Genomic DNA, 21189 nt, shown 5'->3' with positions numbered 1-21189 from the left:
GGACTTCGATCAGCCAAAGGTCATTCCCTGTTCACGTGTATACTATTACGGAGAACCAATCAGAATTCACCCTGAAATTCTTCAACCAATAAATGGCAACCGGAAAGCAACTTGGTTGTCTAAGGGTTTTCCCGCCTGTAACGCGCAAAAATATTATGCACATGCCCTCAAAGCATTTTTCCGTTTGACTGGTCCGCTTTCCTCTTCACTTTTAAAATAAAATTATTCTTTGTAATCTTCCATATTTAGCAATGAAATCGGTTGAGTTGCCGCTCATGCATCCGTATACGCAACAGTGCAAAGTTCACAGTCGGACATAAAGTTCACAACAAAAATAAATCTGCTTACTCCTGATTTGTCATTTTTCATCGCTACAAGAGGTTTCTTCCCCAGGATTTTTAGCATTTACGTGAGCAACGCGGACGAATTCGTAAACGCTAAAAACTCACAAACAGCGTATTTTATAATCTCCAATAGGGCTACTCGGCGTTAATGTTTTTTTTCAATGGATATAAATTAGTTTCTCTGCCGATAAATATGGTTGCTTTAAGGTTCTTCAAAGATTAAAGCAAACAGCCCCAGTTTACAAACGTTTGACAAGTTTACATTGCATGAAGTGTTTAGTCCTTTTTTCTTCCCCTTTTTTTCGGCTCCCAGATCCGCTCTCAGAATTTACCTTGGCCCCGTTTCGTTTTAAGTTTACCACGACGAAAAATGATTTTCGGTCGTCCCGATCGGTGAGGTCTGAGTTCAGCCGCCCCAGAAGAGGTGACAAAATTGAATAAAGAAAAGAAAGGTTTCAAGGAGTGGATGGCGAGGCTTTTATAATATCCTTGCTTCGCTTTCTTTGCAAGGTGCTTTTATAATAGTCAGCACTTTTTTACAACTTTTAAATTTAATGGTCTAAAAGGGCTTATAATTCATGTACTTTCGGCCTAAAAATTGGAAAAAAATAAAATTTAAATGCAGAACTGCGAAGTGGTAGGGGTTGGCGGTTAAATTCAGGTAAAAATTAAAACCAATTTTAATACTCCAGCAGCTACCATAAGGCGGTCCGAAACTTTTTCACCGAGCCTGTCAACGGCCTTTTAATACAAACTTTACCGGTTCGCAACGATAGAGAGAACAAATTCGCAGCCATGTAATATCTTCTGCTTTTTAAGCACAATGTAAATCAAACTTATCGTGAGGTTCATAACATGAAACGGTGTTTCCCCGATTATTTTTAGCAAGTGACAGACACTCAAAATGGGCAGTTTATGAACCTGAAACTGAAAAAAGGTGATAATACATAAATGTATTGGGCGGAACAATAATATTGTTTTAAATAAAATAATCTGTTCTCAGATTAAAACTGCAGTTTTATTCACGAATCAGTAAAGCAAGTATTTTGTTTTCAATCTTTGCTTTCTAGTATTGGCCTTACAAGGCTGGCTTCAAAACCCGAAATGATTTTTACAGACAAATATCCGAAATATCAATATTGGTTCAAGGCCGTACCTCCGTTTTATTTTTCTTTTTAATTTACTATAATTTTTGTGCCAACGGAGCACAACAGAGTATCCGGAGAAGTGTTAAAGAACTCTAAAAATGGACTTTCGGTATCGAACTATGTTCGTGATCATCAATGCACAAAGCAAGCGTTATTATGACGATATTGCATCATAAAATAAGCTGTTTTCATAAGCTTGTTAAGCACGGCTTTATAGGAGACAATGAAAAACGCCTATGAATAGGCTAATATATAACCGGCTTTACAGCTTCTCCCATTGTTACACTTGTCAGCGCAAACTTTATTGCACGATATGGCGGTTTTAAGTTCACTGATTTCTCACACGAAGGGAAATATCGCAAACTGTGCCTAACCCAGTGGAAAAATATTAAAGTTGAAAGTGATCATGAGACACCTAAATTTCAAGGTGGATTTTTTGCAAAACGGTTTACGTGCATCTTTAAAGTGAGACGGTTTGACGCCTAAGTCTAGTTAAACATTGCAAAAAGCAAATTAGGTTGATTTAGTCATTTGCCCGTCAGTTATTAACACTTTTTTAATGACATTTTTTTCAGTTTAAGATAAAACATGGTTTTGGCACGGTCGACAAACAGGGAGACAGATTTCAGTTCTAATCAGTAATACAATACTGGGAAGTGAAAAAACTAAGAAGTTTCGTCGGTATTTACACATAAAAAAAACAAGATACCATATCTGTAATTTACATGCAATATAGGATTTAAACAACTTTTGAGGAGAGTGCATTGACATTATTTACAAAAATGATAAAACATCGAATTCAACGGATGTGCGCGAGTTATGAATGCCTAAAAGCCACGAGTCTATTTACAAATTCTGAGAACTCTATCACAATTCCGTCCAAAAAGGTCTAAAAAAATTAAAATTAAAATTTGCGTCGCTCGTTTATGTTGGCGCGGCTACAAGACCCGCAGGACCTCGGCCGAGTTGCTGCCCGCCGACGTTGCTCTCCAAAGGTTTAAATCCAAGTTCCTCTGTCGGGACGCCAAATGACTTCAGCTTGGATTCGTATGTACGAATAAGATCGTTGTGTGCCTAAAGGAAAAAAGGAAAAGAAATTTAAGTGGTTTTTTTACACTTTTTACAACCTCGGACAGAAGTATTGAGACAATTCCATCTATCTTCTTACTTTTGCCCCATACGCCCCCTCCTCAACCCTATTCAAAGTTGTTTTGGTTTAAAAAAAGCGTGTCTAATTTTGGTGTTATCCTAAACAACATTGGAGAATGGTAGTGTGGTAAAACGGGCATTCGTTTAACCACGGTTCGATCAGTTTTATTAGGATGACATGAAAGAATAGTTTTTTTGGCGATGTGTCTCAACAGGTTTTGGGATTGGGACAGGGAACTCTGGTCGTTGTATTCCTGTTCTTTGTTTTCGGTCTCATGAACCACACCATCTTCGCGCGAAAGGAAATGAGGCTTTTCGGTAGCAAGATAAATTTTGTTAGTTTAAGGCCCCTATCAAAAGACCCAACTGCACCGTTCTAAACCTCTAATTTCACTGGTCTCCTTTAATCTGCACTTCCATTGTTTTCAGGGATGGGGGCATTGTTATGTGACAATCCCTATTTTTTTCCCAGCTAATCAAAATAGGTGCGGGATCGCCCCTTTCTTTCACCTGACACTAGGGAGCGAAGGACACCTCATTTTGCATAAGGTGGATGTTTTTCTCAGAGTTTAGGCGGACGTAAATATTCAGAGTTCGTTGTAAAATGATGCAAATAAAAAAATCTACCAATTAAAGGGACTGCGGGTCAGGTCACTCTAGGACAGCTGGGTGCTTACTATTTACACAAACGACCCGGGTGTAAACATTGTGTATCAACATAAAACTATATAATAAAATTCGACTTGGTTGGAGAACGATCCGATGCAAAGTATATGCAAATAAGCTGAACAGACTTAAAGGAGTTGAAAAATTGCATTGGCTCATATCACCCATATTTTCTGAATCTTCCCAAAAGGGATGGCGCACACCATTTGATTTTCCTACCGGAATTTCCGGTTTTCCTGTGTTAATGGTAAGTATCCCGACCACCATGTAGCAAGACAGTGGATGCAGACAGTCAGATGGGGGGAGGGGGGGGGGGGGGTTGGTCGTCCAGACCCTGAGATAAGCGGGACGCCTCTAGATCTGCCACTGCAATCAACTAGCGAGAACTTGCAATCGATAGGTTACCTTGCAGACGCGTGCCAGTTCATACTGTAAGTCCTTGATAGCGCTGTTCTTGGAGTCCAGGACATCCTAAAACAACACAAGAAATGAGTGTTATTTAGCCTGAAGCATTCGTGTACTCTGAAGAAGTCGTCTGGACTTAACGTCTGGGCAAGGGTTTTTAAGCCACAATCTATCCATTGCCTGAGTCGCAGACGCTCTAAACCTTCTGTATGGTTTTGACGAGTGCGTGGGCCGGCTGCAACGCAGGCTATCTATCCATAGCTCTTGAAAAAGGAAACTTGAGTTGTGGTCATTTTCTAACAGTTAGGTCTTTGATGTCTAATATTATACATATTTTTCAATTTCTAATAATAAAAATAGGAGACAGCGTCCTATAAAATGGTAAAATGGCCTAGAAATTTTGTTTACCCTAGTAATAGTCAAATATATGGAAAAGAACCTTGGTATAACGAAACCTTGCTAGAGCAAACATATTTTGCCAGTCACTTGGCCCTTCGTTATGTCGAGGTTCCACTGTATGACTAGAAACCCTCGGATATACCGTTGCCATTAAGGCTGTCAAGAGAAAAATACCACTAATTGCTTTATTATATATGCAGTTTCCGTTACAGGGATATTGAACTCCAGGGTGTCCGCCCAAGACATCCACGTCTTGATCAAAATTCGTTCGAATCGCATTCTTTAACTCGCTGCTCACTACTCTGTGGACCTCTCGGACAAGTTACAGGGCGACAAACAAGACAGTTAGTTTACCAGTAATAATAAGGAAATTACCTCGAGTTTTCTCGTGACCACTGTAAGGGCGGTAGGATCCAGATTGGATGCCGAGAGAACTTCATTAAGCTGTGCTTCCTGTTCAAGAAAAAACACAGATAAAACATTTGGTAATGGAATAAAAAAATAATATAAATAATAATAATGATAATAATAAAAGACGACCATCAACGTACATGTAACGTTTAAGCAGAAGGGTGATCCTGAGGCTCTTAGACAACGAATACTTTTCCATCCAGAGCCATTTATTTATCACAAAATTGTTAAAATCGCTATTCAAGATGGTCAGATGTATAGAAATCCAAAAAAGAGTTAAGTCCCTTCTGTACCTGGCACTGGCCACACGTTCGTATTTGCTTAACTAACACGTACCATTAATCTGAAACTAGATTGCCAAAAAATGCACAGACTGAAACAAGTCTCTGAAACACCTGAATGCCCTGTTTCCGGGAGTGAATAAGTTAACAGTCATTTAAACTTGTTTTGCTGCCAACTGCCCTACCCCTTTTCATATTTTGTTTGCTCTGGGCTCGCCAAAACTTTTGCGCCTCGTTTATAGGGGAAGGATGCCACGTAAGCTAAAGCTTTTCTTGCGAACCGCGGATTAAACGTCGGTAAAAGAGACGCTTCCCAGAGGAGTTATTGAACAGTTTCAAGGATGAGCTGTTAAAACCAACATTATCTGAGATACAGTAAAACCCCGCGTATAAGAACTTGGTTTTTAAGAACACACGTAGGAACCTATTAAGGCTAAAAGTTTAAGTTAGGTTCTTAACAGTGGAGTTGCTGTAAAAGTGCATTAACTTTGAAATGGCATTTCAGAGAACTGACTATGAGTTTGTTTGATATGTTTTGTTAAGGCATTGTACTGCCTTTAGGCATTATGGTATGAATGACTTATATGGTATTATGAGATTATATTTATAATATACTTAAATGAAATTCATATGAAAATAGAAGAACCTATTTTAAGAACCTTGGTAGTCTAAATTTGTTTTAAGTACTATTTATATATTAAGAACCTGTTGAGGCTAAATTAAAAAATCCAGGTTCTTATACGCGGGGTTTTACTGTATGTCAAACAGATAAAAGTTTTTAATCAGGGATCAATATTTCAGCTTCAAGACTTGCTGTGGGCTCGACTATCAGCCGCTGTAAGCGGAATGATGCTGTGCTCCTTCCCGAAAGACTCTTCAAGAGAGCGGCGGAAGTTTGAGCCTAAGCTTGATTGCACGGATAGTTGGGACCTTACTATTCGACGACTGCAACCTCCATGAAAACGTCGCTGAAAATAGACTTCGCGTCCTTTCACTTTTTTACGTGATTACGCTAAGTTGCTCTGTTACTTAAAAAAAGGAAGTTTAAGTTTGAGCTGAAGAGAGGGGACCGCGCCCAAGTTCAGATAGCCTGCGAACAGCAGACGCATTTCCGGTCGTCGCTTCTCTCCCTTCTTCTCTTCGGAGGGAGAGAAGCGACGATCGGAAATGAGTCTGCTGTTCTAAGGCTAGAGTTGTCAGAGTTCAGACATAGAAAATAGAATTTATCGCCATGCCGTTCTCAAGTAAACTTAAAACTTGTTCATTACACATCGTAGTTGTGCAGGGACGGCAAAGAAATTTACCAAAAAGCGCGATGCGCGCGCAGAGGTGTTGTTTTGCTCATTAAACCTATTACTTCTTTTGCCGTCGCCGTCGTAGTTTCGTAAGGTCACTAATAATAGATTCGTCTTCTTTTCATAAAAGTTTCTAAGGATGACTCGTACCTTCTTTTCCAGCGTATCAGCCAGAGCGGCAAGTTTCTTTTCCAACAGTAAGTTCTTAAAGTTGCTCTTCTGTTGTACTTCATGGATGGCCTTGACAAACTTGCCGTACAATTCATCGCGTTCGTTTTGAGTCTAAAAACATCAAAGGAAAGACAATACCAGCTTGATCATTAAGAAATGTGAACACATACAGTACAACGAAACAATCAGTTGGTAACATACAGATTTATATTCAACACCTGTACCTTTATATTGTTCAAATAGTCATTTTTTCGGGCGTTCAATTTAGCGAAAACAGAAGACGCAAAACTTTACTCAAACTGATTGTGCTACAGTTCAACTAAATTTGACGTCCAAATGACGTCTTTAATGCAAGTTAGCGAGAGCGCAGGACTTTCTCGCACGCTCTGAGCTATCCAGTAACAACCACGCGGGCTTATTCAGCTCAGACCGGCCCCTGAATCAGTGATCCGTTAGTCTATTCTTACCTGAGAGAAGCGTTGTTGGAGGACCTCGTGTTCCCAATGTAAACTTCTCAGCTCTTCTTCCTGGACTTTGAGCCGTGCTTTGGCGCTCTACGGATTAACCAAAGAAAAAATTTTATCACAACAGAGTGACATACCAAAAACTACGAAATAGCTAAATACGCTTGGGTAAATCAGGGTGCAAAGAAAGTCAGTTTTACAGGCTGCCATTCGGGCAAGCTGTAGCTAACATGTACTAGCCCACAAGTCATTTCAACTAGCCCCAAAACCCTTTTTGATTAGCAGGATTGATTACAATCCTTCTGTAACTTGAATTTCCCAAAAAAACAGCACTTGCCCGTCGGGCAAGCTAAGAACAAAAATCACTAGCCCGACAGCAAAATCTACTGGCCCCGGACTATCGGACATGACTTTCTTTGCATGCTGGTAAATCAATGGCGGCAAAAACGAATACTTACAGCCAGTGACGCTTTGTCTTTTTCGTAGTTCGCAAGCTTAAGATGAAAACAAAGAAAAAACAGTCAAATGAAATTACTGAACAGCATTCGACAGTGGTAAAGTTTATTATGTTGCAAAAGGTGAAACCTTTTAACAATTAAGTCTGCCTATGAAATCCATAAGTGTGGCTATTCAATCGACATCTTCTGTGAGAACAGTACTTTTCAACATGAGTTTAGGTCAATATAAACAGGCAGATATTCCTTCTTTTAGTCTTAAAAATGGATAGTGAAATCGTCTGCCCTACGAGCGAAGCTGCCGAGAAGAAATTGGCCGCACCCTTCGTCAGTATTTTGAGAAAAGTTCCTATTTTATTGTTTGGAATGAACGTCAATCATTCTAACCTGTTTTCGGAGCTCTTCGACTTCTTCTCTGGCTTTCTGTAATGGTTCTGTTAATCTCTTATTCTCCGCCATGATTTCATTCATTTGTTTCTCCATACGCTCTTCTTTCTTTTTCATCTCCTCTACTTGTTCCTGTCGAAACATCAACAACAGCCTCACATTAACATCCGACATGAGTTTCACCCCCCGTCGGCCAAGTTATTGCAAGACTGTTTAGTCACTCTAACTTCAACCTCGTTCCCAGGAAAGGGAACCTGGGAACGAGGTTGCCCTAACTTTTAAATCTGTTGTCAAAATCCTATGGTGTTAGTGGATGAAATACTGAGGTGTTACCATTCATGTGACACCTCACTGGCAGAACTTCTGCATAATGTTATTCATGTCTTGAAGACCATTAGAACATTTAATGAGACTAGATTTACAGGTAAACAAACAGCAAGTAATGCCCTTTGTTGAAAGTCATTACAGGTGGATAGCCAAGCCTTCAAATGACACTGTGATACCTGGGCTGAGTTGTTCAAAAGGTGGATAACGCTATCCACTGGATAAATCTCTATCCAATGGATAGCTTAACTGGTTTCCCTAATACTTATCGGCCTGATAGTGATTTATCTGGTGGATAGCGCTATCCAAAAATTTTAACATTTACAGTCATCTTCGAAAGTTTGGAAAAGGGGTATAATTGCAAAGTGGTGCTTCCTGGTAATAATGAACGACCAGATGATACCATTGTAAGACCACATAATGGCATGTTAATTACATGTACGTTGGTCACTTTATTTTACAGAGTTCCACTGAAAAGACATGTGGACATGTGTTTTTATCCAAACACTGTTGGGGAAACCTGTACATGCATATACTTCGTAATAAGTCAGCAGTCAATTTATTACCTTGAGAGAATTGATGAGCGCTAGATTGTTAAGTGTGATGTCATTATAATAATTCTTGATGTCACTGAAGGCCTTCTCATGATTCTTCATGAGGGTGTTGATTTGACCATTCTTGCGCTAAGGACAAGAACAACAAACTAACATATCAGCTTTGACGAATAATTACAAAGCATGAATATTACATTTTTAACACAACCTGGGGCCCAAGATATGTACTCTAAATGAATTATTACCAGGTGAGTGTGCAATAACTTAAGTCCTGGTCAATACACTGGAACTGGTGCTATATGCTGGGTGTGAGTGTGAATTGGGCAGGGGAGTGTGTGTTTGCTACAGGTTTTCCTATGGGTGAGCAAAATCTGTCACATTTTTAGGGGGGAAATAAGTGATTAACTTAAACTCTGGGCTAATAAACTAAATCCTCTCACCTTTTCAACGAAATTACTTTTTCATTTTTGCATGGTACCTTACATTACACTTTTTTGGTACATTTTAGAACACTAATAATAAATTGGCATGGGAAGTTGATGGATGTTTTGGGAAAGGGTACATTATTTTTATGTCAAAAGTCATGTAAAAGGCAAACCTCTTCAATTTCATGAATTTCAGTCTTTCTTCTCAGCTCTAGTTCTTCCCTTAGTGACTTCATTTTCTTGTCATACTTAGATTCAATTTCTGTAAACAAAAGTACTCTCATAAGAATCAAACAATTTAATTTTAAAAATTGTCAACAATCCAATGATCGCAAACCTTTAACTTGTCTTTCAAAGTCTTGTCTGAGTTTAGTCACATGTTCATCATGGCCCTGTAGACAGAGAAACCTTCATGAATATTTTTAGGTTAAATGCAGGTAGCATATCTCTACTTAATATGCACACAATGGTAAAGTTAATATTGTTATTTGCTGGGGTTCTAAGAATAGCGGCAAATTATTGTTTTGATGGTTCTAGCTTATTGACAGCTGTCATGGAGACTCAAGTATAAAAGGGCGGAATTTTACTGAGGTGATCATTCTTAGCTGACATCGCTGCCTGAGTTTTGCTTGTCAATGCTTTTTTCTTTTTGAGTCATTCGAACTGATTGTAGTTCGTTGTTGATGTACTCATAATTTTGTATTCTAGTTCAACCTCTCTCCCTTGAGGTTCCTGTTCAGTGTCTGGCTCTGCTTTCGGGAGGGTCCAGGTTTCCTCCTTAGCTAAGGGGGTTTTTCCTGACGGGCAGCAGACACAAGATCATCTTTATTACATTATTGATCAAAGAACTTTACTTGGAACTTGTTACATTTTTTTCTGCTTGTCTGCCTTTGCAGTACCTATGTGTTTGTATTTGTATAATAAACGGGGACTGATGTTAGCATTATGCTGGGCTTCTATCCAGTGCAGCAGTCAGTTTTCCTATTTAGCACGGAATGATTTCATTGTTTTTCACTGTTCACTGTTTCATCAATAGGGAATTGGGAAAACTTAGATTATGCATGAGTTATACAGCTGCGCATAAACCAACAGTCATAACACTCGGGTAAAGAAAGAAGGGGTTCTAGCAACAAATAAAGATTGTCTTTTATCTATAATTTATGATGACTTAGTTTTATAGCCTTACCCTCTTAAGGTTCTTGACAACATCTTCGTGAGAAAGTTCTTGCTCTTTGAGTTCAACCTAGGTTCAAAATGTCCATGAATTATTTTGTATTCAATTAACAATAACTGTTTGCATTGTTAGGTCACGTAGCCAGGTAGTAGCTTCTTGATCTTGCTATTACTTGCTTGAGATGACAATTATGTAAACAGTTTCAGCACAAGGATATTCCAAAAAATGTTTCAGGCTAAACTTAGGGTATTATAATAAGGCATAGGATTTCAAATCCTACGGATAACAAGTGATGTATGTGATGCTTTACCACTTGAAGGAAAGAAAATGCTGAAATCAAAGTTGAAAAGTTCTTTTTTGGGAATCTGACATTTTGATACCTCTGTCATTCTATTTGTTTACAAATGTAAATTACTATATGTATCACTGCATAGTTGAAACAGAAGTTTCCTTGGGTTCACAAGATGTCAGCAGTTTCTTAGAACATGAAGAGAACAAAATAATAGTAACTGGTGTTCACTGTACAGTACTGTAATGTCATGAAATTGTTACCTATCCTTGGAAGTAAACTTACTTTAAGAGATCTTTTGTCTTTTCTTAGATCTTGCTCATTATTTTTATGATCATCCTGCGCAAGCTTCAGTTGTACAGCACCTAAAACAAAACATGCAGTATTGTTAATAACTGATGAGTGATCCAGAGTTATCAGTTATTTTTAAAATCCTTCTGGTCAGCAAACAGCAAAACTGAGTGGTTGTGCTGATGCATAAGTTTGTTTGCTCTGACTTGTCAACCCTCTGAACTGATGTGTATCTGTATCGATATCACATAAGCCTGAGCAAACCGTCGATATTTCGTAATGACACCACTGGTTTTTCCATGAAATGATGTCTGAGAAACAAGCGCAGAATTTCCATACTGATGAAGTACTGGGTGATGCGTCATCAGTATGGGATTTCTGCGTTCGTTTCTCAGATGTCAATTCACAGGGAAACCAAAGTGGCATAGCGAAACGTCAGCTGTTTCTCAGGCTAGTATCATATTTTGAGTCACCTTTCTGTATTATTAATAGCCAGTTTAATATACATAATTTGTAATAGTAGAGCCCCAATTGAGTCAAACAGGACTGGGAAGAATTGTTTCATAAAGTATGGGATAAACAATATCATTTGTTACTCCAGGGTGTTATTATAATAGGGTTTGTTAGATTTGTGAATGTATATCATAGGTTCAACAGTACATGAATGTACTTACTTTCAGCCTTAAGTTCAGCGATGTTGTTTTGGTGCTCATAAAGCAAGTGCTTCACTTTTTGTTTATAGACTTTGATTTCAACCTGGTGTCTCTCCTCTGCCTCCTCCATTTCCCTATCTTTATTACGCAGCTCTGCTTTTCTTTCTTCAAGTTGTCTCTTTGTGATCTCCCAAAATGTGGTGACCTTATCTCTTTCTAGCTGAAAATAGTTACGCTCTTCACGTTCTCTGTCCAGTTCTTCTCGCAATCTCACAATATGCTCCTCAAGTTGTTCTTTACTCATTTCTTCTGTGCTAATGCCATCAACTATTGTTGGTGTTTTGGATTTTGCGGACTTCTTCTTCCCCTTTTTCTTTCCACTCTTCTTTTTGGGTGGCTGGAGGAAAAACAGTAAGCTTACATCAAGAACCTTACCAAAAACATAACAAGAAGTAACAACTGTAAGCTCTACTTATCAGCTACTAAACATTCAAATGCTATCAACCTACCATGTTGAATAATTTGATAGAAAAAGAGACGAAGTTATTCTAAAACGATCGCTTCTTCAACAATTCAACATGGAGAAGATTGTGTTGCCTGGAAACGAATTCAACAATATCAAAACTCCCGGATATTAACATGAAAGTTTCCGCTAGCAGCTATATCGTGGGCGCGAATTAGTCACGCAATAGTTTAGACAAAATCACAAACAATAAGAACAGGTTAAGTCTCAAAGACATAATACATTGGAATTTGCCTTTACCCCTTTTAATAACCAACCCATTATGTTCTATCTTGGCTTTTTTTTAAAACTATCCTATGTCAAGGAATGCTAGATGGCGATGGCGAATTTGGTATGGCGTGACGAGGGACACAATCACTTGAGAGTCACGAGCTTGTGAAGTGTTTTTGGTTCGCCTGAATTTGCAGTAGTTTCTTCATCTTCTGCTTCTCATTATGTTTTTAACAAAATTGTGTTTGCTTGTTTTCGCAGTCGAGACGGCAAATTATGTCTCATTATTCGTCAACGCCTCGCGTGAAACGGTGAATTCAGCTACTGGTACGTTTCGCTTCGCCAATATTTATGGCGACCACATGGTTCTTCAGGCAAAGCCGTTCAGTGCCATGGTTTGGGGATTTGGAGAAATCGGACAGACAGTTGATGTACGTGTTGGAAACGAATTTCTTGAAACCAAGGTGATAGAAGGTCTGTATGGTCTGTAGGGAATTTTGAATTTGTGATGTTAGTGATTATTGGACATCGATCCAGGCAATATACAGCTGTATAGGAGCATAGGAATTCTTTGCAAAGTAAAAACAAATAATAGTTGAACATAACATACGATAACGTTCTGACGCAAAAAGGGTTAAAAAAAATTGAAACATTGAATTTTAATCTCTTCACAAGCAGTGACGGCGGGGGGGGGGGGGGGTTATGAGAGGGGAGGGGTCGTGGGTAGCATTCTCTCTCCCCTTCTTGGAATGCTAATTATCAAAATCATGAGGGCTCCCTCTTAAATCTTCTTTATTTGAATAGAGCGTTTTCATGGACAGCATGTCATTTTTAAAGGCACTTTGTCCAGAGTGAAAAAAAAAACTCATTGCATGTTGGGGGGAGGTGGAGATGCAAATTTCCAAAATCAGGGACTCCCTCTCAAAACAATCTCTTTCCCAAGTAAAATGCCCTGTTAAACAGCCATATTCGAACTTTGTCTGACATTTAAAAATGTTGGATCTTAGGTGCCAATGGTTCTGGTGTGTGGAAAGTTACACTCGACGCTCAAGATGCTGGAGGCCCATACACCATCAAAGCCTCCTCAAAAGTGGGTAACACCACCGCATCCATAAGCCTGGCTGATGTGCTGTTCGGTGATGTTTGGTTATGTAGTGGGCAGAGCAACATGGCCTTCACAGTTACTCAGGTACAGATGTGTACATGTAAGCTCTTGTCTATGTATGGAAGACACAGCACAGTTTGCAACTAATTATTCATGATCAAGTTGGCATAACCAGGCCCCAGTTGTTCAAAAGGGGGATAGTGCTATCCACTGGATAAATCTTTATCCACTGGATAGTGCAATTTATTGGTTTCCCTAATATTTATCCACTGGATAGTGATTTATTCAGACAGTGGATAGCACTATCCAGCTTTTGAACAATTGGGGCCAGGTGGTCGATACTGTCCTCTAGATAAATCTTTTCCAGGTATAACGCAATATCAGTTTCCCTACCACTTATATCCATGGGATAGTGTTAACGTAGGCTATCTAATGGTCTGAGTTCTATTGGTGGCTGAAACATTGTTGCGGTCCAAAGTCGAAAACTCAAACTCCGCGTATGTTAAACTATGTCTTTATTCCATAAACATTCCAGGTTTCCAAAGACAAATTAAGATCTGATCCGAGTCAACTTCAAACAAATTCATGATTAAGTGGGTCCAAATAAGGTCAAGTATCCTATGCACGACGAGTTAGGTTTTCTAGAATCAAAATACAAGCTTATGATGAGTTCAGTGTTCAAAGTTCTTTAGGAAATGGCTGAAATACAAGTCAGAAAACTTACCGACTGTTTTGAGTTGCACGAGTACACTTCCAAAATGGCAAACTTACAAAGAGTCAGGTTTCAAAAAACATGTGGTTACATTGCAGGCACGAAATACGTGTGCAGCAGTATTAACAAACATACACTACCACACCCCTTAACCATTTAATTTTTGACTGCTTTGAAGGTCTTTTAATGAGACAGAACGTTTGTGGTGAAAATTACATTTATCTGATTGGCCTCTTTTACTTGAATTGTTTGTTTTCCCATTGCAGAGCATTGACAATTTCACTGAATGTTCTTTAAGAAATTGTGCCTCCCCTCTAGGTTTTGGGTGCAATTTTGATTGACAATTAAAAGAACACGTGACAGTGAGGAATAAAGATGTTTTCAAGTTTTTTCACGTTGAGAACAGTTGAGTTAATGTTTCTGTGTTTTATTGGTGTTGAAAAAGTGTTCGCGTTTAGCAAAGAAAAATTTAAGAAACAGAAATTTCTCTTTAAATTATGAATACATACATAATACCGGTACATGTACATGTGAGAAAGACAAAAATGGAAAGAAACAGCACTCTTAAAGTAGCATCACAAAATTGGCCTGTGCTCACCATGGTAAATTAAAAAAGTGAATTAACAAACCTAAAAGCTTAAAAGAGCTCTGTTGTCTTATAAAACTCACATTAGGTTGTAAATGCTTCAGAGGCTATTGAAGAAGCTGACCATTATCCTGACATCAGACTGTTTACAGCAAGCCTCATAGCATCCGACACTCCTCTTTATGAACTTCAAGAAGTTATGCAACCATGGAGTGTAGCCTCTTCTAGTAAGGAACTGAATTTTTTTTGTCTATTAATGAAAATTTGATGGTTAACCCCATCTCAAATATTTGAGATATGATAGACCTCTTTAGCTTGTATGTATTGTTTTCCCGATGAAGGTCGCAGGGGAATTTGCCCCTTTGTCTTTTCATAAATTATGCGTACATACACTGTATGAGTGAAGACAAAATTTGAAAGAAACAGTTCTGTGGAGTACTATCACATGTGGAAAAATAGAAGACAGAAGTTCAAGGGGACTAATAAGAAGCCACATTTTGAAGTTTTAGTTTCTACATTTATGTTTTAAAAAGTCACAGGTGCTCAGAATAGTTACTTGCCTGTGTAACAAGGCTGTGCTCTAGTAGAGCCCCATGGCCTTGGCGCCCGACTTTTGCTCTCGGGTGCAACTAGAAATTCTTAGCGTTTCCATACAAATCATATGCTGGGCACCCTAGATTTTGCAGGCTCAGAGCATTGGGCTTCCTTTCAATTTAATTTCCATAGAGCACATAATTACGCAGCCTTGTGAAAACTTGTTTTTTATAACATCTTTGTATGGAAAAGAACAAGAAACGTATAAAGTGTGTGGGGATAACATCTGTTACAGTATTACTGCAAAACTATTATAGTTACCATTACTATTGCATGCATTAATCAGCAAAGCTACACAATAAGGTGGCCAGAGCTTGCAACCCACAATATTTTGACTAGCTCATCAGTCAGCTTGGGCAGTTCAATAATATTGGGTAGAGTGTTACATCTGGTCATTTTTTAAGGTCAGGGCTCATGTCATTTGTCCCTTCAAGCATGTATTTTTTTTCCAAGCTCTTTTCAAAAGGCACCAACATTTTATAGTGCCACCATTTGTTTCCACTTGAAATGTTGCCTGAGGAAAAACTGCCGAAATTCCATACTCAGATGGTGTGTCACTGCACCCAGGTCTGGGTAGTGCTTTTGGTTGGTTGAAGAAAATTTTCAACCAATCCGAAGCACTATGCAGATCTAGCTAGTGACACTTCATCAATGTGGAATTTATATCTGTAGTCATTCCTCAGATGTCATTTTGCGGGTATTAAAACCAGCGGTGGTTTCACAACATGTTGATTGTTCTCTCAGGATAGCATACCATTGTCCAGTGCAATTTGTTTTTGGAGAATGTAAGGAATTGCATAACCCATTTTCTTTATAAAGTTTTTACTGTTTACAAATTTGTCTCATTTTTCAAAGAATCAGTGAATGGTGGTGCTTGGAAATACTTCTCAGCGGTGTGCTGGTTTTATGGTAAGAATCTTTATGACCAGTACAAGAAACCAATTGGATTGATTGCTACAGACTGGGGTGGTACCCCAGTTGAATCATGGTCATCGCCAGACGCCCTGCATCAGTGTAACATAACTGGAGACAAAGTAGTGGATGTGTAAGTTAACAAAAAACTTTTTCACACTGCTGAAGGAATTTAATAAAGTCAGCTTTTTATTGATTAACAGCTCTATGAGATGTTCACCTTTCCAAAATAGACACCTAGAGTTGTTCCGGATCATTATAGGTTTCTGGGAAACTGCCCACGTACCCCTCCCCTAAGCCAACATTAACACTTACTTTTCAGTTAGGGAAAAATGTTGGCTTAGGAGAGGGGTAGGTGAGCAGTTTTCTAGAAACGTGTAATGATCTGTTGTTCCCTGCTGTTCTTGTGTCATTGTCCTAGACACTTGAACTCATAGGCCTGGTGATCAGGTTCAACATTTTTCTTTTTGGAGTGGATTAAATGTAGACAATCCACCTGATTTTTCTTATTGCTCCACAACTTAATACCTCTACTGTAAAATGGAAATTATCAACTGGTAAGTTCCATTTTTGTCTTTTATGTTGTGAAATAACATTAAGCAAAGTACCAAGCTTTTTGAGAAAAATCCGCATTTCAGCATAAAACAACCAAACATGGCTATTTAATGTAAAATCAGGTGAAAAATCTGCAAACGGCAATTTTTAGGTGTTTTTATTTAATTTGCAAAGATTTCACTCATGAAGAAGAGAATCTTGCAAGAGTCTTGAAAAGTTCAGACTTTTTGAAAAATAAAATGAATTTGAGAGCCCTTGAATCGCAAAATTTAATGCCCTTTTTGATATTTGCCTATTGAAATCACAAACATCAAACCCCTCAAAATACCGTCTTGCCAAAATTGTGAAAATTTAGCGCCAATCGGGAACATGCGAACAAACTATACAATGCAGGTGAAAGAAGAAAGAACAAGTTTTTTTATATGCATTTATCTTCTTTTCCTATTTCTTTACAGATTCGTTTCACCTGAAGAAGAGATATTTAAGGGCCCCAACACACACTCAGTATTGTATAATGCAATGATTCATCCTTTCTTGAACATGACCATATATGGGGCTATTTGGTATCAAGGCGAGGCTAATGCAGCTGCACCATTTACGTACAACTGTACATTTCCGGCTATGATTGATGACTGGCGTTCCAAATGGTTCTATGGTACCGACAAGCTCACTGATCCTGAATTTCCTTTTGGATTTGTTCAGGTAGGTCATTGGGGGGTAGTAGTCTGTTATGGGCGTTCAGACTGGGGACGGTGCAAAAAGATCTGAGCAGGGAAAACAGCGAGGGGTGGGGTAGCGGACTTCGGGCCACACTCCACTATCTGAACACCTGAAACAGCTATGAGGGTAGTAGACTCATTATTATCATTATCATCATCATCATCATCGTCAGGTTCGCTCTCATCATCAAGTTATTCTCAATCGACCTTCGATGAACAGCCTTCGCGTTTTCTTGCTTTTCAGCGTTATTTCAGTGGAAATTCCACATTCAGTCACTTTCTCGCTGGTCTGCCGCGATATCTTTTAGGTGATGACTTTCAAAATGGAACTTGACTATAGAGGATAAGAGATTACTAAAGGGTTGGCTAACCACATTGAGCTACAGGCTGGATGGTCTCCCTCGCAACCTTTTTAAGTGTGATCACGCAACGCTTGTGCGGAGGAGTTTTGCGTGACAACACTAAAAACGGCAGCGGGGGAGACTACAGACAGGAGGGAGTTAAAAGATAAATGTTGCGAGGCTGTGTCAGTCGGGGGAGGTGGCGAGGGGATGGGTGTTGAGGCCTGATTGAAAGGCAGAGAATGTCAAAGGCGGCTGTCTCATTTTGTTTTTTTTGGTATTAGCTATCATCGTTTTACCAAAAATCAAAGGTTGCAGATGGCTTTCCTGTTATCCGCTGGGCTCAGACTGCCAACTACGGTCATGCTCCTAACCTCAGAGAACGGAATGTATTTATGGCAGTTGCGATGGACTTGGGGAATAAATCAGCTATTTATGGCAGTATTCACCCCCCTGACAAACAAGATGTTGGGTTTCGTTTAGCCCTTGCTGGACGAGCAGTTGCGTATGACGATTTGGATGTATATTTCTCCGGTCCCATTGTTTCTGATGTAACATTCAGTTGGCAGATTAACACCACATTTTGGAAAGCAAATGTTAAATACCACCACGAAAGTGTAGGAAAAGGAGGTATTGAAGTGCGTGCCTCGCGCGGCTTTCAGGTTTGAGCATTTTTTAAACTATTAAATTAAAATAGTTAAATCTTCATTGTTACAAGGGGCAATCCTCTGAGAGACTAGAATTTAGACCACCGCTAATTGTATATGAGATGTCACAAATACCAACAAATTGGGAGAAACCAAACTCGTTGCGAAGATGAGTAGTCTGAAAGATCACCCTTCAGTTGTGATTCTGAAAAAAAATAAATCCATCGACTTAACAGGGGCACCCAACGACGTCTTCGTAAGAGCATTGAAAACACTTTTTAGGCTATCCAGAGTACTTTTACGTCTCTAGAAATGCATTGTAAGAGGCACTGTAAAATTTGTATCTGTTCGGCTGAGTCTTTTCGAAATTAGAAGGGCTTCAATATTATCTTCCCGAACTTTTAGATGCAATTTGACGTATCACGAAAGTGAGACATTTTATGATTTCTCTCTCCATCACATTTTTGAGTCCGAAAAGTTTAGGTTTCCTTTTTTTCTACGAAAAATAGGCTAACTTGGGAAGGGAAATGAGAAAATTAAAGATCAGAAAATCGTAGGGGATTTATTAGAAAATTTTCGAAAAATGAACATGAATGGAACGGTCATCTAGAAATTTCTAGCCGCCCTGAAGTAATAGAAAGTTCCAGGCAATATTTGCTTCTCCGAACAGATATTTTATCGAAAACAGTCGTTTGGTGCCCCTGACTTAACTTCTCAGGTATGACCCAGTCTCTGTTAGTGTAAAAGATATGGCAAAACGAATACCTCATGTCAACCGTCAGTTTTCGAATTTCGATTGAGTGGATTTAAGTCTAGCTTGTGTACAGCCGCCCCTCCGTGGTCGTTAACCTACTCCCTCGAAACCACACTTGCGGTTTATTTAAGATGCTTGTATTATTTGGGGCATCATCGGCACTCGATGGCTTTTCTGTTTCATTGCTCTGCTATATGCATATTGCAATTGTGTTAGCGAGAATTTGGAATTGCATGCTGTGCTAGTTGAACATTGCGTTTATCCCGTCAACAACTGGTTCAAGATTGTATGCTGTTCTAGTTTCTCATTCTCAGCAAGAGCTCAAGAATGCACTTGGCGCTAGCTGCTTATTGCACGAGTTCATGATCGCGTGCGGTGCCAGTTGAAAATTGGGCTTGTGACAGCAAGAATTTTACAGGGCTGCGTGAAGTGCCTATCGCAAATTAAGTTATGCTCGGCCAGCATTCAAGATTGCATGTTGCGCTGGTGTTAATTTTTTTTTAAATTCATAATGCCCTCTAAGTACTCACGAATCTAAACGAGTCAAACGGACAAAAATGGCTTAAGAACGTTAATTATTCCAGTGAATGTATAAAGCATTTCGTCACCGCTGTTAACCCACCACTAACCGCGCGAAATCGCCCATTTGAAATCACGTTTCTTGCAGCATGAGATGTGCAATATATTTGTAAATAACTCAATAAGCAGCGATTAACTACAATGAAAATCTTGTCTCTCTACCCACTTGTACCTGTACAAAAATAAACTTCTCTTTTTCTTTCGCGTTTTTGGGAAAATTTTTCGCAAAGACATCAAGGGTTGTAAACACCCAGCTAAACTTATGGACAGAAAAAAAGCGAAATTTTGAGTTTGGCGCAATTTCTTAGAAATATAGCCGTATTCTCACCCCAGGAAAGAAAACTCGATTGGTTTCCCATCTGCAAACAAAGATTGCGATAGTTTTGCCTTATTTGTCCTGATACTGGTAAAATCCTACGACTGCTGCGAAAAGAAGCTGTGTGCTGAGAACACCAATTTGGCTGCAACTTTAGAGCTTTTGAAAAGCTGGTCATGTTAATTTAAGACCTCAGATGAATATTTTGTTTACGTACCTGATGCAAAGGGACCAACGGTGACGCATATGGTCAGGGCTCTCGCCCTTCACCAGCGTGATGAGAATTTTAATACCATAGTTGACTACTTACTCAGGTTGAGGTTTTGCTTGATTCTTCCTTTTGTTCCGAGGGGGTTTTCTTTGTGTTACTTTACCTTAAAAACCAACACCTTATTTCATTTCTATCTGGAACGCACGAAGAAGTCAAGTCGGGTTCTTCGGCGGTAAAAACAAACTACTTTAAAATTTACAACTCCAGGTACATGCAATGGCCTTGTTTCCTCATTCTGATGTGTCCATGGTTATTCGATCGAGATAATCCACTTAATAAAAAACCTTTTCTAAAGTAACCGTCTTCCAACAAAAATAAGAAAATTGTTTTTGAGTGGTCAAATCAGTTGAAAGGTTGGATTGTACTTGTTTTTCTTGCAGTACTACTGCGTATCATCCAGTAACCCAGCAGACTCCATGTTCACAGAGGCTGAGATTAGCACAAGTGCATTTAACATGCTTGGTTTGTCTGGTGAATGCCCATCCGGTTACCAAGCAACAGGGTTAAGGTATGCTTGGAATGTGACACCTTGCGAGTTCAAGAACTGTGCTGTTTACAGTAAGGAGAATGAATTGCCAAGTCCTCCCTTCGTATGGAATGCACCAGATGTTCAGCCAACCAAGTGATTGTCAGTCGTAACCGCTATTCACCCCCTCCCCACAAATAGTCAATATCAAAGAAGTCCTCAATTTCATATCAAGTAGAAGTACCGCTAAAAAGGTTTAATTTGCATGGTTACATTGCAAGAACTCGTCACCAGATTCCATAGTTAGCAGCAAATTACGTGCCTCCGTGGTAGGCTCCTAGTTGCGCCCCTAGGATTGAAAGTGGTAACCGGATTGCTCTCACGTTTTCAGCCTCGAACGAGGCAATTTGAAACGTCTTTTCGCACCGGATTTCTTTATGCAGCTTTAATCTAAGTTACCGAACTTGTTCAAAGTTTGCTAGATGTCCTTAAATTTTGATATTTGTAAAGCCTTAGTGGAAATGTCACTCAACGATTTCCTTGACTTTTTAAAGACGTTTCCCATCAGCAACGATCAGTTAAAATGAAATAAATATTTGAAAATGCTTAACTTA

The 21189-nt window shown here is 39.1% G+C and overlaps 2 protein-coding genes across 2 annotated transcripts; one reads left to right on the top strand and one right to left on the bottom strand.

Moving 5' to 3' along the window:
* Positions 1 to 2030: 2030 nt before the first annotated feature.
* LOC140927630 (dynein regulatory complex subunit 4-like) lies at positions 2031 to 11678 on the bottom strand. Its single transcript, XM_073377305.1, has 13 exons — positions 11307 to 11678; positions 10627 to 10706; positions 10065 to 10121; positions 9216 to 9270; positions 9052 to 9140; positions 8466 to 8582; positions 7576 to 7707; positions 7192 to 7227; positions 6737 to 6823; positions 6249 to 6380; positions 4487 to 4564; positions 3713 to 3778; positions 2031 to 2566 (listed from the first exon to the last, which is right to left on the bottom strand). The coding sequence occupies exons 1-13, from the start codon at positions 11587 to 11589 to the stop codon at positions 2417 to 2419; spliced, it is 1362 nt and encodes a 453-aa protein (XP_073233406.1). The 5' UTR covers positions 11590 to 11678; the 3' UTR covers positions 2031 to 2416.
* Positions 11679 to 12156: 478 nt separating this feature from the next.
* On the top strand, positions 12157 to 21189 carry LOC140927628 (sialate O-acetylesterase-like). The gene is made up of 7 exons (XM_073377304.1): positions 12157 to 12492; positions 13026 to 13207; positions 14510 to 14648; positions 15871 to 16060; positions 16938 to 17184; positions 17827 to 18204; positions 20490 to 21189. The coding sequence occupies exons 1-7, from the start codon at positions 12243 to 12245 to the stop codon at positions 20733 to 20735; spliced, it is 1632 nt and encodes a 543-aa protein (XP_073233405.1). The 5' UTR covers positions 12157 to 12242; the 3' UTR covers positions 20736 to 21189.

This window comes from Porites lutea, chromosome 2, assembly GCF_958299795.1.
Source record: "Porites lutea chromosome 2, jaPorLute2.1, whole genome shotgun sequence".
NCBI lineage: Eukaryota > Metazoa > Cnidaria > Anthozoa > Scleractinia > Poritidae > Porites > Porites lutea.
This window is presented reverse-complemented; position numbering and strand designations above follow the sequence as displayed.

Excerpts from the sequence above, each read along its gene's own strand:
- LOC140927628 (XM_073377304.1), top strand. The coding sequence starts at position 12,243 with ATGTTTTTAACAAAATTGTGTTTGCTTGTTTTCGCAGTCGAGACGGCA. Across the intron at positions 12,493-13,025 it reads TGAAACCAAGGTGATAGAAG|GTGCCAATGGTTCTGGTGTG; the intron begins GTCTGTATGGTC and ends GTTGGATCTTAG. Across the intron at positions 13,208-14,509 it reads TGGCCTTCACAGTTACTCAG|GTTGTAAATGCTTCAGAGGC; the intron begins GTACAGATGTGT and ends AACTCACATTAG.
- LOC140927630 (XM_073377305.1), bottom strand. The coding sequence starts at position 11,589 with ATGAGTAAAGAACAACTTGAGGAGCATATTGTGAGATTGCGAGAAGAA. Across the intron at positions 6,824-7,191 it reads AAGACAAAGCGTCACTGGCT|AGCGCCAAAGCACGGCTCAA; the intron begins GTAAGTATTCGT and ends GTTAATCCGTAG. Across the intron at positions 3,779-4,486 it reads TGGTCACGAGAAAACTCGAG|GATGTCCTGGACTCCAAGAA; the intron begins GTAATTTCCTTA and ends GTGTTGTTTTAG.